The 15,948-nt window shown below is 52.5% G+C and overlaps 1 protein-coding gene across 6 annotated transcripts in view; it reads left to right on the top strand.

The window, feature by feature from the left end:
- The first annotated feature begins 806 nt into the window (after positions 1 to 806).
- The window catches only part of IPO4 (importin 4), a 75,957-nt gene continuing 60,815 nt past the window's right edge, over positions 807 to 15,948 (top strand). For 4 of the 6 annotated variants that reach the window (XR_011339283.1, XM_069879184.1, XM_069879187.1 and 1 more), the window contains exons 1-22: positions 807 to 876; positions 1,828 to 1,914; positions 2,109 to 2,188; positions 2,347 to 2,388; positions 2,492 to 2,621; positions 2,751 to 2,930; positions 4,218 to 4,283; positions 6,124 to 6,225; positions 6,473 to 6,556; positions 6,791 to 6,883; positions 8,859 to 8,912; positions 9,776 to 9,882; positions 10,850 to 10,958; positions 11,182 to 11,296; positions 11,582 to 11,695; positions 12,414 to 12,524; positions 12,848 to 12,971; positions 13,656 to 13,764; positions 14,623 to 14,723; positions 14,818 to 14,895; positions 14,988 to 15,045; positions 15,205 to 15,468. Coding sequence is in view for 5 of the 6 variants with exons in the window: in XM_069879184.1 (XP_069735285.1) it covers positions 814 to 876; positions 1,828 to 1,914; positions 2,109 to 2,188; positions 2,347 to 2,388; positions 2,492 to 2,621; positions 2,751 to 2,930; positions 4,218 to 4,283; positions 6,124 to 6,225; positions 6,473 to 6,556; positions 6,791 to 6,883; positions 8,859 to 8,912; positions 9,776 to 9,882; positions 10,850 to 10,958; positions 11,182 to 11,296; positions 11,582 to 11,695; positions 12,414 to 12,524; positions 12,848 to 12,971; positions 13,656 to 13,764; positions 14,623 to 14,723; positions 14,818 to 14,895; positions 14,988 to 15,045; positions 15,205 to 15,468 (2,271 nt within the window). In the remaining variant the exon portion in view is untranslated. The remainder of the gene's footprint in view (positions 877 to 1,827; positions 1,915 to 2,108; positions 2,189 to 2,346; positions 2,389 to 2,491; positions 2,622 to 2,750; positions 2,931 to 4,217; positions 4,284 to 6,123; positions 6,226 to 6,472; positions 6,557 to 6,790; positions 6,884 to 8,858; positions 8,913 to 9,775; positions 9,883 to 10,849; positions 10,959 to 11,181; positions 11,297 to 11,581; positions 11,696 to 12,413; positions 12,525 to 12,847; positions 12,972 to 13,655; positions 13,765 to 14,622; positions 14,724 to 14,817; positions 14,896 to 14,987; positions 15,046 to 15,204; positions 15,469 to 15,948) is intronic. The other 2 variants (XM_069879186.1, XM_069879188.1) reach the window with 2 other exon arrangements.

Here is a 15,948-nt window from a genome sequence, read left to right as displayed (position 1 = left end):
GACCCCCCCAAGAGGCTCCCCCTCTCCCCTTATTTTTTTTTCTCGCACGCGGTTGTATTTAATAAAGGCTCTCGGTGAGGATTTTTGTGGTTCGGGGAGCGGGAACGGGGAGAAAGAGGCTGAAAATGGGTAAAAGGGCTTAAAAAATGAGCAAAAAGAGTCTAAAGGTGAGGCAAAGGACACAAAAAATGGGAAAATGTGTCAAATAATTGGTGCAGCGGCCCCAAAAATGGCTAGAAAGACCCCAAAAATGGATGAAGAGGTCAAAAAATAGGCAAAAGGACTCAAAAAATGGGTACAGAGATCGAAAAATGGGAGAAAAGACTCGAAAAATGGGAGAAAAGACTCAAAAAATGGGAAAAGGGACCCAATGATAGCGAAGGGATCTGAGAAATGGACAAAGAGGTTAGAAAATGGGGGAAAGGACTTAAAAATGGGTCTGAAAGGATCTGGAAGTTGGTATAAAAACCTGAAAAATGAGCAAAGAGGTAAAAAAATGGTAAAAAGACTTGAAAAATCCATCAAAAGTTAGGAATAGGGATCGTGTAAGTGGGTAAAAACACCAAAAAGGAGCAAACGTGTTAGATAACGCGCATTAGGGCACCAAAAATGGGGAAAAGACCTTAAAAAATCGAGGAATTGCTCAAAAAAAGTGCGATTTTGGGGCTTGTTCTCGTGTTTTGAGGGTTCTTGTGCCCGTCGTTTGAGTCCTCCGGGGTGCCCAGAGCGTCCCCGCGCGGCGCCGCTTCCGGGTGCCTCTCGCGGCGCCGCTTCCGGCGTCTCGGTGGTTCCGTTTCCGGTTTTTTTCCCCTCATGGCGGAGCTGGAGGCGCTGCTGAGGGCGCTGCTGGAGCCGGACACCGCGGGGCTTCGGCGGGTACTGGGAGGGACTGGGAGGGACTGGGAGAGACTGGGGGGGACTGGGAGGGGGTGGGAGAGACTGGGGGGGACTGGGAGGGACTGGGGGGGACTGGGAGGGGGGTAGGGGGCGGCGGGGACCGGCCTGGGGGGGCGATGCGCCCGGTTTGGGGGGTTCTGCGCCCATTTCGGGGTCTCTGGACCTGTTTTTGAGGGGTTTGTCCCCATTTTTTGAGGGGTGTGTGCCCATTTGGGGGTCTCTGGACCCGTTTTTGAGGGGTTTGTCCCCATTTTTTGAGGGGTTTGTGCCCATTTGGGGGTCTCGGGACCCATTTTTGAGAGGTTTGTCCCCATTTTTGGGTCTCTGGACCCATTTTTGAGGGGTTTGTCCCCATTTTTGAGGGTTTGTGCCCATTTTTGAGGCAATTGTACCCAATTTTGAGGCATTTATGCCCATTTGGGGGTCTCTGGCCCCATTTTTGAGGGGTTTATGTCCATTTTTGAGGGGTTTGTGCCCATTTTTGAGGCGTTTGTGCTCATTTTGGGGTCTCCGGCCCCTTTATGAGCTATTGATGCTCATTTTTGACGCATTGGCCCCCATTTTGAGGCCTTTATACACATTTTTTGTGTCGTTATGCACATTTTGAGGGTGTTTGTGTCCATTTTTGAGGTCTCTGTGTCCATTTTGGGGTCTTTGCACCTATTTCTGCATCCCTCTGTGCCCATTTTTCCATTTTATTGGGGTCTCTGGACCCTCTTTTGATGTATCGATGCCCATTTTGGGATCTTTATGTCCATTTTTGGGTCTCTGTGCTGATTTTGGGGATCTTTAAGCCCATTTTTAGCCTCTTTATACCCGTTTCCCCCTTCTTTTTCCCCCCATTTCCTCACTTTACCCCCTCCCCGCTCCCTCTCTTCTCCCATTCGATATCGGGGTCCCCCCCTCACCGTCCCCTCTGTCCCCCCCCAGGCCACCCTCAGCCTCCGCGAGGCTCTCAAGGACCCCGAGACCCCAACCCGCCTCGCGGGGCTGCTCCGCGATGCCCCCCAACCACAGGTAACGAGGATTTCGGGGTCCCCCCCCAGGCTTTTGGGGGACCCCCCCCCCCTTTACCCTCCAGCTCCCCCCCTGGCTTTCAGGACCCCGCTAACCCATAAATCCCCATTTCTTGGGGTCCCCCCTTGGGTTTTGGGGACCCTCCAATTTTCTCTCTTTTGGGGTCCCCCCCTTGTTTTTCGGGGTCCCCTCAGGTGCGTCAGATGGCGGCTGTGGTGCTGCGGAGGTGCCTCCTGGGGAGATGGAGGGGGAGCGACCCCGAGCTGAGGGGCAGGTGGGCACTGGGAGGGACTGGGAGGGGGAATGGGGGCACTGGGAGGGGGAATGGGGGGACTGGGGGGCACTGGGAGGGGGAATGGGGGGACTGGGAGGGACTGGGAAGGACTGGGGGGCACTGGGATGAACTGGGAGGCTGATCCCTGTCCCCCCCAGGCTCCCATCGCTGGTGGCTGAAGCCCTGGATGCCGAAACCGAGTGAGTGGGGGGGGGTTCCCTCCCTTTTCCCCCCCTCCCCAAAAATTTAAACCCCCCCAAATCCCCTCAAACCACCCCAAAACCCGCTACCCCCCCCCCCCAGGCACGCGGTGACGGTGGCACTGGCCCAACTGGGAGCACTGGTTTTACGCCGGGGGGGGGAAGGCGCCTGGGGACCCCTCGGGAACTGGGTGACGGCGGCCGTGCAGGACCCCCGGCCCCCCCGCCGCGAGGTGAGGAGCCCCCCGACCCTTAATTACCCCCCCAGACCCTTAATTACCCCCCCAGACCCCCATTTGCCCCCCAAAAAGGGGGTTTTGGGGGCCTGGGGGGGTCGTTAATGCTGATTTTCCCCCCCCCAGACGGCGCTGCTGGTGCTGAGCGCGGCGCTGGACGCGGCCCCCGAGCCGCTAGCCCCCCACGCCCCGGCGGTAGCCGCGCTGTGCCGGGGGGCGCTGGCTTTCGGGGGGCCCCCCCCGACCCTCGCCTACGGCCTGCGGGCGCTGGGGGGGCTGGCGGCCACCGTCGGAGACACCCGGACGGTGAGGGGGGCCCCGAAACACTCGCTTTCCACCCCAAAATGCTCGGTTTTTACTTCAAAATGAGGATTTCGGGGTGTTCTCCCCAAAATATACGAGGCTCGAGCTCCAAAATGTCACTTTTCTAGCCCAAAATAAGGATTTTGAGGTGTTTAACCCCCAAAATGCCACTTTTCTAGCCCAAAATAAGAATTTGGGGGTGTTTAAACCCCAAAACCAGGGATTAGGATCCCAAAATGCCACTTTTCTAGCCCAAAATAAGGATTTTGAGGTGTTTAAACCCAAAACTGGGGATTAGGATCCCAAAATGCCACTTTTCTAGCCCAAAATAAGGATTTTGAGGGTGTTTAAACCCAAAACTGGGGATTAGGATCCCAAAATGCCACTTTTCTAGCCCAAAATAAGGATTTTGAGAGTGTTTAACCCCCAAAACTGGGGATTAGGATCCCAAAATGCCACTTTTCTAGCCCAAAATAAGGATTTAGAGGGTGTTTAACCCCCAAACCAAGGGATTAGGATCCCAAAATGCCACTTTTCTAGCCCAAAATAAGGATTTTGAGGTGTTTAAACCCAAAACTGTGGATTAGGATCCCAAAATGCCACTTTTTTAGCCCAAAATAAGGATTTTGAGGGTGTTTAAACCCCCAAACTGGGGATTAGGATCCCAAAATGCCACTTTTTTAGCCCAAAATAAGGGTTTTGAGGGTGTTTAACCCCTAAAACCAGGGATTAGGATCCCAAAATGCCACTTTTCTAACCCAAAATAAGGATTTTGAGCGTGTTTAACCCCCAGAACTGGAGATTAGGATCCCAAAATGCCACTTTTCTAGGCCAAAATAAGGATTTTGAGGGTGTTTAACCCCCAAACCAAGGGATTAGGATCCCAAAATGCCAGTTTTCTACCCCAAAATGCCCAATTTTATGCCCTAATAAAAATTGTGGTGTGTTTCACCCCAAAAATAGGAGACTTAGGACCTAAAATGCCACTTTTCTAGCCCAAAATAAGGATTTCGGAGTGTTTCTTCCAAAAAAAATTAGTGTAGGACCCCAAATTACACATTTTTTTTTCCAAAATGATGATTTTGAGGTGTTTCCACCAAAAAAAAGTGGGTTTAGGGCCCCAAAATGCCATTTTTCTACATTAAAATGAGGGTTTTAGGCTGTTTTGCCCAAAAACAAGGGGTTGGGAGCCCCAAAAAGTGGCTTTTCTGCCCCAAACTGAAGCGATTTCACCCACGAAGCCTCCGCGGACCCAAAAAGATGGTTTTTCACCCCGTTTTTCTCCCTCAGGAGCTGCTGAGGGGGCTGCTGCCCGAGATCCTGACGGCCCTGAAGCTGCTGCTGGACGGCGACGAGGTGGGGGGGGCAGCGCCTTTTGGGGCCGTTTCCACTCTTTTGGGGTCTTTGTCCCCATTTTTGAGGCGTTTGTCCCCATTTTTGAGGCCTTTGTACCCATTTTGAGGTATTTTACCCCATTTTTGAGGCATTTGTCCCCATTTTTGAGGCATTTGTCCCCATTTTTGAGGTATTTTACCCCATTTTTGAGGCGTTTGTGCCTATTTTTGAGGCGTTTGTCCCCATTTTTGAGGTATTTCACCCCATTTTGAGATGTTTGTCCCCATTTTAAAGCGTTTGAACCCATTTTTGAGGTATTTTACCCCATTTTGAGGCGTTTGTCCCCATTTTTGAGGTATTTTACCCCATTTTGAGGCGTTTGTCCCCATTTTTGAGGCGTTTGTCCCCATTTTTGAGGTATTTTACCCCATTTTTGAGGCGTTTGTGCCCATTTTTGAGGTATTTAACCCCATTTTGAGGTGTTTGTCCCCATTTTTTAGGCATTTGTCCCCATTTTTGAGGTATTTTACCCCATTTCTGAGGCGTTTGTCCCCATTTTTGAGGTGTTTGACCCCATTTTTGAGGTATTTTACCCCATTTTTGAGGCGTTTGTCCCCATTTTTGAGGTATTTTACCCCATTTTGAGGTGTTTGTCCCAATTTTTGAGGTATTTTACCCCATTTTTGAGGTGTTTGACCCCATTTTTGAGGCATTTGTCCCCATTTTTAGGCGTTTGTCCCCATTTTTGAGGCATTTGTCCCCATTTTTGAGGTATTTTACCCCATTTTTGAGGCGTTTGTGCCTATTTTTGAGGCGTTTGTCCCCATTTTTGAGGCGTTTGTCCCCATTTTTGAGGTATTTTACCCCATTTTTAGGCGTTTGTCCCCATTTTTGAGGCGTTTGTCCCCATTTTTGAGGTATTTCACCCCATTTTGAGATGTTTGTCCCCATTTTTGAGGCGTTTGTCCCCATTTTTGAGGCCTTTGTACCCATTTTGAGGTATTTTACCCCATTTTTGAGGCGTTTGTACCCATTTCTGAGGCATTTTTGCCCATTTTTGAGGTATTTTACCCCATTTTGAGGCATTTGTCCCCGTTTTTGAGGTATTTTACCCCATTTTTGAGGCATTTTACCCCATTTTTGAGGCGTTTGTCCCCATTTTTGAGGTATTTTACCCCATTTTTGAGGTATTTCACCCCATTTTGAGATGTTTGTCCCCATTTTAAAGCGTTTGAACCCATTTTTGAGGTATTTTACCCCATTTTTGAGGCGTTTGTCCCCATTTTTGAGGCCTTTGTACCCATTTTGAGGTATTTAACCCCATTTTTGAGGCGTTCGTCCCCATTTTTTGTGTTTTTCTGCCCGTTTTTGGTGTCTTTGTGCCATTTTTGAGGTATTTCTGCCCCTTTTGAGGGATTTTTGGCACATTTTGAGGGGCTTTATGCCCATTTTGGGGCTTTTCTCACATTTTTGAGGTGTTTCTGCCCATTTTTGAGGCCTCTTGACCCATTTTTGGAGTCTCTGGACCCATTTTTGGTGTCTTTGTGGCATTTTCAGCTATTTCTGCCCATTTTGAGGGGATTTATGCCCATTTTGGGGTGTTTTTCGCATTTTTAAGGCGTTTCTCCCCATTTTGGGGGCCTCTTGACCTGGTTTTGGGGTCTCTGCCCATTTTTGGTGTCTCTGGACCCATTTTTTGGGGTATTTGGGCCCATTTGGGGGTCTTTATGCCCATTTTTGAGGGATTTGTACCCATTTTGGGGGCGTTTGAGTCCTTTTTTGAGGTCTTTATGCCCATTTTTGGTGTCTTTTTACCCATTTTTGGTCTCTTTGTACCCATTTTTGTGTTTTTTCCCCCCAGGATCGCGGTGCCGAGGCCCTGGAGGTGCTGGATGAGTTCCTGGAAGCTGATCCCGCCGCCGTCACCCCTCACCTTCGAGCCCTCCTCGACCTCTGCCTGCAGGTGACCCCGAGATTTGGGGTGAATCCGTGGGATTTTGGGGCCACAAGGGGGAGGGGGAACCAAAGTTGGGGGGAACCAAAGTGGGGGGGGGGGGTGGGGGGTAGGAAAAGGAGGGGACACCGAGGCAAATAGGGGGGTGGGAATTGAGGGTGCACCGGGGCAAATGAATGGGGGGGGGGGGGGGAGGAGGTTTTGGGGTGAATCTCAGGCGTTTTGGGGTGAATCTCAGGCATTTTGGGGTTGGCAGGTGGCAGGGGACAAAGGTCGAGGCGATGCCGTGCGGGTGAGGGCCCTGGACACCCTCACCTTCCTCGCCCAGAAGAGCCCTAAGGTGAACTGGGAGGCACTGGGAGAGACTGGGAGGGCGTTGAGAGGGGACTGGGAGGCACTGGGAGGGCGCTGGGGTGGACTGGGGGGTGCTGGGAGGCAATTAAGGGGTGCTGGGAGGCAATTAAGGGGTGCTGGGAGGCAATTAAGGGGTGCTGGGAGGGCACTGGGACTTACTGGGAGGTGCCAGCCCCCCCCCCATCTCCTAACTGGTCCCTACTGGTGTGTACTGGTGCAGGCGGTGCTGCGGGGGGGGCTGCTGCCGGCGCTGCTGGAGGGGCTGACGTCCCCCCTGGGAGACAGCGACACCCCCCGGAACGCGGCCGCCAGGGTACGAAAAAACCACAAATTTCAGCAACTTTGGGCGGGTTTGAGCCGTTTCGGGCGTTTTGGGGGAATTCGAGGGGATTTTGGGGCATTTGGGGGGGTCGTTTCACTGTTTCACAGGGGCTCCCCTTTCTCAGGTGATTTTCCTCGGTTTTGAACCATTTTCCTCTTTTTTTGAGCCATTTTCCCCCTTTCTTGAACCATTTTCCCCCTTTTTGAACCGTTTTCCCCCTTTTTGAACCGTTTTCCCCCTATTTTTAACTATTTTCTCCAGTTTTTGAACTATTTTCTCATTTTTGAACTGCTTTCCCCATATTTCCAACTCTTTCTCCCATTCTGAACTATTTCCTTTGCTTTTTGAACTGTTTTCCCCATTTTTTTAAATTATTCTCCCCATTTTTTTAACTATTTTCCCCATTTTTTTAATTATTTTCCCTTTTTTAGAATTATTTTTCCCTTTTTGGAACTATTTTCCCTATTTTTTTAACTTTTTTCCCCACTTTTGAACTGTTCTCTCAGTTTTTCCAGCCTTTTTTGAAAGATTTTCCCCTTTTTTGAGAGGTTTTCTCTCTTTTTTAAGGAGTTTTCCCTGCTTGTTGAAAGATTTTCCTTAGTTTTCTCAGGTTTCTTCCATTTTTAAGGGATTTCCCCCATTTTTTAAGGGATTTCCCCCATTTTTTAAGGGATTTTCCCCCATTTTTTAGGGATTTTCTCCATTTTTAAGGGATTTTCTCCAATTTTTGAGGGATTTTCCCTCATTTTTGAGGGATTTCCCCCATTTTTTAGGGATTTTCTCTCGTTTTTGAGGGATTTCCCCCATTTTTGAGGGATTTCCCCCGTTTTTTAGGGATTTTCTCCATTTTTAAGGGATTTTCCCTCGTTTTTGAGGGATTTCCCCCATTTTTAAGGGATTTTCTCTCATTTTTGAGGGATTTCCCCCATTTTTAAGGGATTTTCTCTCATTTTTGGGGGATTTCCCCCATTTTTAAGGGATTTTCCCTCATTTTTGAGGGATTTCCCCCATTTTTTAAGGGATTTCCCCCATTTTTTAGGGATTTACCCCATTTTTAAGGGATTTTTCCCCATTTTTGAGGGATTTCCCCCATTTTTTAGGGATTTTCTCCATTTTTGAGGGGTTTTCCCTCATTTTTGAGGGATTTCCCCCATTTTTTAGGGATTTTCTCCATTTTTGAGGGGTTTTCCCTCATTTTTAAGGGATTTTCCCCCATTTTTAAGGGATTTCCCCTCATTTTTGAGGGATTTCCCCCATTTTTGAGGGATTTTCAACTATTTTATAAAATTTCATTCATTTTTTGAGGGATTTCTCTCGTTTTTTGAGGGCTTTCCCTCATTTTTTGAGGCAATTCCCTTGTTTTTTTGAAAAGTCGTCCCCATTTTTGAGCGATTTCCCTCAGTTTTTGCGACGTTTCCCCTTTTTTTGAGAGATTTCCCTGCTTTTTCGCGATTCTTTCCTTTTTTTGAGGGAGTTTCCCCGCTTTTGAGGGATTCCCCCATCTTTTTGGATCATTTTTCATGGTTTTTTTGAGAGATTTTCCCCTTTTTTGAACGATATTCCACGTTTTTTGAGGGATTTCCCTCACTTTCCCGCCATTTCCCTCATTTTCCCGCCATTTTCTCCTCCTTTCCCCTTTTTGGCGGGAATTCCGCCATTTTGGGTGATTTGGAGGCTCTTTGGGGGGTGAATTTGTGTCATTTTGGGGCATTTTGAGTGGTTTTAGGGCATTTTGGACAGTTTGGGGGAGATTTTGTGTGTTTTGGGGGCGATTTTGGGTGGATTTTGATGGTTTCTGCATGATTTTGGGGCATTTTGGTTGGTTTTAGGGCGTTTGGGGGGGGTTGGAGGTGATTTTGGGTCGTTTTGGGTTGGATTTTTGTGATTTTGGGGCATTCTCCCCCGTGTTGGAAAGGGGAGGTCACTGATTTTGGGGTGATTTCCCTCGATTTTGGGGTTCCCGCAGGTTCTGGACGCGCTGGCCGTGGGGCTGCCACCCGAGAAACTCCTCCCGCAGCTGGTGGGGGGGGGGGGGCAGCGCGTTTTGGGGTCATTTCAAGGGATTTTGGGGTCCCTGGGGTGGATTTTCATTCCCTGGCTGGATTCTGGGGTTGTTTCCAGGGATTTTGGGGTCTCTGGGAGGGATTTTTGGGTCCCTTGGGTGGATTTTGGGGCCCCACGGGTGATTTTGGGCTCATTTGAGGGGATTTTGGGCTCGTTTGAGGGGATTTTGGGGTCACTGGGATGGATTTTGGGCTCATTTGAGGGGATTTTGGGGTCCCTGGGGTGGATTTTGGGTCCCTGGGTAGATTTTGGGCTCATTTGAGGGGATTTTGGGGTCCCTGGGGTGGATTTTGGGCTCATTTGAGGGGATTTTGGGGTCCCTGGGTAGATTTTGGGCTCATTTGAGGGGATTTTGGGGTCCCTGGGGTGGATTTTGGGCTCATTTGAGGGGATTTTGGGGCCCTGGGGTGGATTTTGGGGTCCCTGGGGTGGATTTTGGGCTCATTTGAGGGGATTTTGGGTCCCTAGGTAGATTTTGGGCTCATTTGAGGGGATTTTGGGATCCCTTGGATGGATTTGGGGCTCATTTTGAGGGATTTTGGGCTCGTTTGAGGGGATTTAGGGACCCCTGGGTGGTTTTTGGGTTTTTTTTGGGGTCCCTTGGGTGGATTTGGGGTTTTGTTGGGTCATTTGGGGGGTTTTGGGGGTCCCAGGGTGGACTTTGGGGTCCTTTGGGTGGATTTTGGGGTCATTCGATGGGATTTTGACATCATTTGGTGGATTTGGGGCTCCCTGGGTGGGATTTTTGAGCCCCTGGGTGGGATTTTTTGGTCCCCAGGTGGATTTTGGGCTCATTTGAGGGGGTTTTGGGGTCCGCAGGTGCCGGTGCTGGGGGGCATGTGGGGCAGCGCAGGAGGAGGCGCCCGCCAGGGGGCGTTGCTGGCGCTGGGGGCGCTGGGGGGCGCCGGGACGCTGCTGCGGCAACGGTGAGACCCAAAATCCACCTTTTTCACCCCAAAAACCAGACTGGGGGTGTTGGGAAACGGGGGGAAGAACCCCGAAACCGGGGGTTGGGACCCAAAAAACGGTGGGTTTGCCCCAAAAAATAGGGGCGTTGGGGCACCTGGGACCAAAAAATGAACGGAGGGGAGCGGAAATTGTTATTTTTTAACACAAAAGTGGAGGAGAAAACCTAAAATCGCAGCTTCTGAGCCCAAAATCGGAAGGAGGGGAGGGTTGGGGTGATTTTGGAGGCATTTTGGGTGGCTTTGTGGCGATTTTGGGATGTTTGGGGTGGGTTTTCGCTGATTTTTGGGGCGATTTTTGAATATTTGGGCTTTTTGGGGGTGATTTTGGGTGTGTTTGAGCTTATTTTGGGATCATTTTGAGATATTTTGAGGTTTTGGGGTGATTCTGGGTGGGTTTGGGATATTTTAGGGGGATTAGGGTCGTTTTGGGATGATTTTGGGGTAGTTTTCAGTGATTTTGGGTAATTTTGGAGCATTTTAGTGTGTGTTTGGGTGATTTTTTGTGATTTGATGGCTTTTTTGGGGTGTTTTGTGGAATTTTTTTGGTGTTTTTGGTCATTTTGGGGTGATTTGGGGGCATTCTGGATAATCTTGGACATTTTTTAGTGGTTTTGGGGTGGTTTTCAGGTGGGTTTGGGTGGTTTTGGGATGTTTTGGGGGCCTTTTTGGCTATTTTGGGGTGGGTTTGGGTGATTTTCAGTTGATTTGGGGGCATTTTGGGGTGATTTTGGATGATTTTGGGGTGATTAGGGTTATTTGGGATGATTATAGGGCGATTTGGGGGCATTTTGGGTGGATTTGGGGTATTTTTGAGTGTTTTTTTGGTGCTTTGGGGCCGTTTCGCGTGGTTTTTGGGGTCATTTTGTGTGGTTTTGGGGTCGTTGTGGGTTCTTCGGGGTGAATCGAGGTGGTTTTGGGGGCGCAGGTACCTGTCGTTGGCGCTGGGGGTGCTGCAGGGGGGGCTGGGGGACCCCGAGCCCGGCGTGAGGGGAGCGGCCGCCAGCGCCCTGCGCAGCCTGGAGGAGAACCTGCAGGTACTGGGAGCACTGGGAGGGACTGGGAGGGGAGAGAGGGGCACTGGGGTCATCCTGGGGGGCTCGAAAACCTTACTGGGAGCACTGGGATGCTCTAAGCTCTACTTAACCATACTGGTCCTTACTGGTTTGGGCCTGGGGCTGTACTGGGAGCCCCCAAACCATTCTGGGGGGGCTCTAGGGGAGGCCCTACTGGTCTGTACTGGGCCATACTGGTGTTTAGCCTGAGGTGCAGGCGGTGGCGGAGGCGGCGCTGCCGGGGGCCCTGTCGGCGCTGGGGGCGGCTGGAGGCGACCGGACGTCGTGGTTCGTCCTGGAGAGCCTCGTGGAGTGTCTGGGTGAGCTTTGGGGTGAAAAACTGGGATTTTGGGGCTGGGGGCGGAACCAAAGGGAGGGGGAACTAAAGGGAAGGGGAACCGGGGGTGAGGGGAAGGGATTGGGGGGTGCACCGAGGGGAGGGGGAAGGGAAAGGAGGGTGCACCGGGGTAAAGGGGGGGGTGGGAGGGGGGAATGGAGGAACTGGGAGGGGGAATGGGGGGACTGGGAGCGAGTTTGGGGGCACTGGGAGGCAACGGGAGGGTAACTGGGAGGCACTGGTGGGTAACTGGTGTGACCGGTGCCAGGGGAGGCGCTGGGGCCGCAGCTCCCGGCCGTGCTCGGCCCCATCCTGGCGTCGCTGGAGCCTTCGGGGCCCCCCGAGACCCTGGAGCTGGCGCTGAGCGCCCTGCACTCGCTCGGTGAGTGCCCCGAACCCACAGAAACGGCTCAAAATCACCCCAAAACCCCTCAAAATCACACCAAAACCCCTCAAAATCACACCAAAATCACTCAAAACCACCCCAGAATCAGCGCAAACCTCCTGAAAAGACCCCAAAACCACCTAGATTCACCCAAAATCACCCCAAACCACCCCAAAATACCTCAATCCTTTCCAAAAATACCCAAAACCGCCCTAAAATCACGCTAAAACCACCTCGAATCACCCAAAATTGCCCCAAAACCATTGATAATCGCCCCAAAACCTCATGGAATTGCTCCAAATCCTCCTCAAATCACCCAAAATTGCCTCAACGTGCCCCAAAATGAAGACGAATCTGTCAAAAATCTTTGAAAATGCCCTTAAATCCCTACAAAATGCAACAAAATGCCCCAAATCGCTCAAAAAAAGACCTAAATTTGCTCTTATAGGCCACGAAATCACCTCCAACTCTTCAAACCCACCCCAAATCTCCACAAATCACCTCTAAATCTTATAAATTTGCACCAAATCTACCCAAATCACCGCAAAATCATCCCAAATCACCCCCAAATCATGCAAAATTGCCCCAAATCACCTCAAATCAACCCCAAACTCCTCCTTCTGCCAAATCTTCTCCAAAATTCCCTGAAAATGCCCCAAATTTCCTCTCCAACCCCCTTTTTTTCCCCAAAATCTCGTGTTTTCTCCCCACCCAGCGGCGTCGGGCGCGGAGCTCGGGGAGCAGGCGGGTCCCATCCTGGGGGCGCTGACCCCCCTGCTGCAGCCGGGGCCCCCCGAGAGCCGCCCCCTGCGCCTCCAGGCCCTCGGTGAGTGGGGGAAGAGCCTTTTTGGGGGGAAAAACGTGGGATTTGGGGCAAAAAAATATATTAAAAAAGAAGGTTTGGGGCGGGGGGAAGGGGAGTTTGAGGGGGGAACCAAAGGGGGGCGGAACCAAAGGGGAGGGGGAGGGGGAAGGGATTGGAGGGGGCACCGGGGGGTGGGGGGGAAGGGAAAGGAGGGCGCACCGGGGCAAAGGGGGAATTGGGAGGGGGAATGGGGGCACTGGGAGGGGGAATGGGGGCACTGGGAGGGAGTGGGAGGCACTGGGAGGGTAACTGGGAGCACTGGGAGCACTGGTCCTGCGTCCCAGGTGTGGTGGGGGCGCTGGGCCGCGCGGCCGCGGAGGCGCTGGTGCCGGCGCTGGATCTGGCGCTGAGTCTGGCGCGGGAGGAGGAGGAGGAGGACGAGGGCGAGACGCTGGCGCGGCGAGCGGCGTGAGACCCCTCGATTCACCCCCAAAAAAACCTCAAAACCCTCCCAAAAATCCCACCCTGGAAGCCCGAAACCCCAAACCTGCAACAAAATCCTGACCTGGGATCTCAAAAAAACCCTCAAATACCCTCCAAAATCCCGCAAAACACCTAAATCCACCCCAAAAACCTACCCCGGGACTTCAAAAACGCCAAATCAACACTGAAATCCTCAAATCCTCCCCCAAAAAGTAACTCTGGGACTTCAAAAAACTCCAAATCCACCCCAAAATTCCTTTCCGGGACCCCGAAACCTGAAGTCCACCCCAAAAACTAACTCTGGGGCTACAGAAAACCCTAAATCCACCCCAAAACGCAACCCTGGGACCCCAAAATCCCCAAATCCACCCCAAAACCCATCCTGGGACCTAAAAACCCCCTAAGTGACCCCAAAATCTCCACTGGGACCCAAAAAAAACCCCAGGTGCCCCCAAATCTCTTCTTTTTCCTCCAAATTTCCCTTTTTTCACCCCTTTTTATCCCTCAAATCCCTTTTTCCCCCCCCAAATCCCCCATTTTCCCCCCCAATACCCCATTTTCCCCCCCAAATCCCCGTTTTCCCCCCCAAATCCCTCGTTTTCCCCCCCAAATCCCCCGTTTTCCCCGTTTTTTCCCCCTTTTTCCCTAAATCGCGGTTTTTCCCCCCAGGCTGGCTCTGGCGGGGGCGGGGGCCGAGGCTCTGGGGGCGTCGCTGGCTCCGCTGCTGCCCCGCGTCGTCCCCCTCCTGCTGGGGGCCCTGGGGCAGCCGCCCCCCACGGTCAGTCCGCACCCAAAAACCTCGATTTTCACCCCAAAATCCCTTTTCTCCCCCCAATCCCTCCCTTTCCCCCCCAAAATCATCCCTTTTCTCCCTAAAATCCTCCCTCTTCTCCCCCAAATCCCCTATTTTTGGCCTCAAATCCCTATTTTTTCCCCCAAATTCTCCCTTTTTGCCCCAAATCTCACTTGGTTTTGCCCCAAATCCCCCAGTTTTGCCCCAAATCCTCCTTTTTCTGCCCCAAAACTCCCTTTATTTCTCAAAATATGGAGTTTCCATCCCCAAATCCCCCCATTTTGCCTCAAATCCCCCTCTTTTTACCCCAAATCTCCCTTTTTTCACCCCAAACTCCCCTTTTTGACTAAAATCTCCCCTTCATTCCTCAAAATATGAAGTTTCCATGCCCAAATCCCCCCTTTTTTATCCCAAATCCCCTTTTTATACCCCAAATCCCCTTTTTTTACCCCCAAATCCCCCTTTTTTACCCCAAATCCCCCCCTTTTTACCCCCAAATCCCCCTTTTTTACCCCAAATCCCCCTTTTTTACCCCCAAATCCCCTCATTTTGCCCCAAATCCCCCTATTTTACCCCCAAATCCGCCTTTTTTACCCCAAATCCCCCCTTTTTCCCCAAAATCCCCTTTTTTCACCCCAAATCCCCCCTTTATTCCTCAAAACACGGGAGTTCCCACCCCCAAATCCCATTTTTTCACCCCCAAATCCCCCTTTCCCGCTCCAAATTCCCATTTTTTTTCCCCCAAATCCGCTTCTCCGACCCCAAATCCTCCTCCTTTAACCCCAAACCCCCCCTTTTACCCCCGTTTTTTCCCAAATCCCCCTCTTTTCACCCCGAAACCAGGCGGGGGGGGAGGGGCAGGACCCGCTGCTGCTCTTCGAGGAGGAGGAGGAGGGGGCGGAGCCAATGGACGGTGACGTCATCGAGGAGGAGGAGCTAATCGAGTGAGGGGGCGTGGCCTGGGGAGGAGGGGGCGGGGCTTGTGGAGGCCACGCCCCCTTAACCCCCCCTCTCCGGCTTTAACCCCTTCACCCCCAGGGTGGAGCTGGGAGGAGCCTGGGCTGAGGAACTGGTGGAGGCCTGCGAGGCACTGGGAGGACTGGCCGAGCACTGCGGGTAACTGGGAGGGACTGGGAGGGACTGGGGGGGTCACTGGGAGGTACTGGGAGGCCTTTACTGGTCTTACTGGTTCTCTCCCCCCCCCCCAGCGCCGCCTTCGCCCCCTTCGCCCCCCCCTGCCTGGAGGCGCTGCTGGCGCTGAGCCAGGTGGGTGTGTCCCTGCTATTCCCGCCCCCCTGGGTGCCTCGGTGCGCAGCCCAAAACCTTCCCCCTCCCCTCCCGACCCCTCGCACTTTGGTTCCCCCTCCTCTTTCTGCCCCCCCAACCCCCTTTTCTCCCCCCCTAACCCCCTTTTTTCCCCCCCAGCTCCCTGACCCCGTCCCCCGCGCCGCCTCCTACGAAGCTCTGGGGTCCCTGGTGGGTTTGTTTGCGGGGTCCGGGGGCGCCCCCACCTCCCCAGGGCCGCTGGAGCGGGTGTTACGGGCCCTGCTGGAGGCGGCCAGGAGGGAGCCGGGGGCCGCGGGGGCCGCGGCGGCGCTGGAGGCGCTGGGGAAGGGGCTGGGACCCCAGACCCCAACCGGCATCCGGGAACACGCCGCGCGGCTGCTGGCCGACACCGTCCTGGGGAAGGTGAGGGGTGAGGGGGCACTGTGGGGCGGCGTGGGGGGCGTTATAGGGCTCTATGGGGCCTTTATAAGGTTCTAATGGGGTGTTATAGGGCTCTATGGGGCGATATGGAGTCATTATAGGGTTCTATGGGGCATTATAGGGCTCTATGGGGCACTTGGGGGTCGTTATAGGGCTCTATGGGGCCTTATGGGGTCGTTATAGGGGTCTATGGGGCACTTGAGGGTCATTATAGGGGTCTATGGGGTCATTATAGGGCTCTATGGGGCACTTGGGGGTCATTATAGGGGTCTATGGGGCCTTATGGGGTCGTTATAGGGCTCTATGGGGCACTTGGGGGTCGTTATAGGGCTCTATGGGGCCTTATGGGGCCATTATAGGGCTCTGTGGGGTCATTATAGGGCTCTATGGGGCACTTGGGGGTCATTATAGGGGTCTATGGGGCCTTATGGGGTCGTTATAGGGCTCTATGGGGCACTTGGG

Source organism: Phaenicophaeus curvirostris, chromosome 33 (assembly GCF_032191515.1).
Source record: "Phaenicophaeus curvirostris isolate KB17595 chromosome 33, BPBGC_Pcur_1.0, whole genome shotgun sequence".
Classification (NCBI taxonomy): Eukaryota; Metazoa; Chordata; class Aves; order Cuculiformes; family Cuculidae; genus Phaenicophaeus; species Phaenicophaeus curvirostris.
Note: the sequence above shows the minus strand (reverse complement) of the source record. Positions and strands in the feature narration are given on the sequence as shown.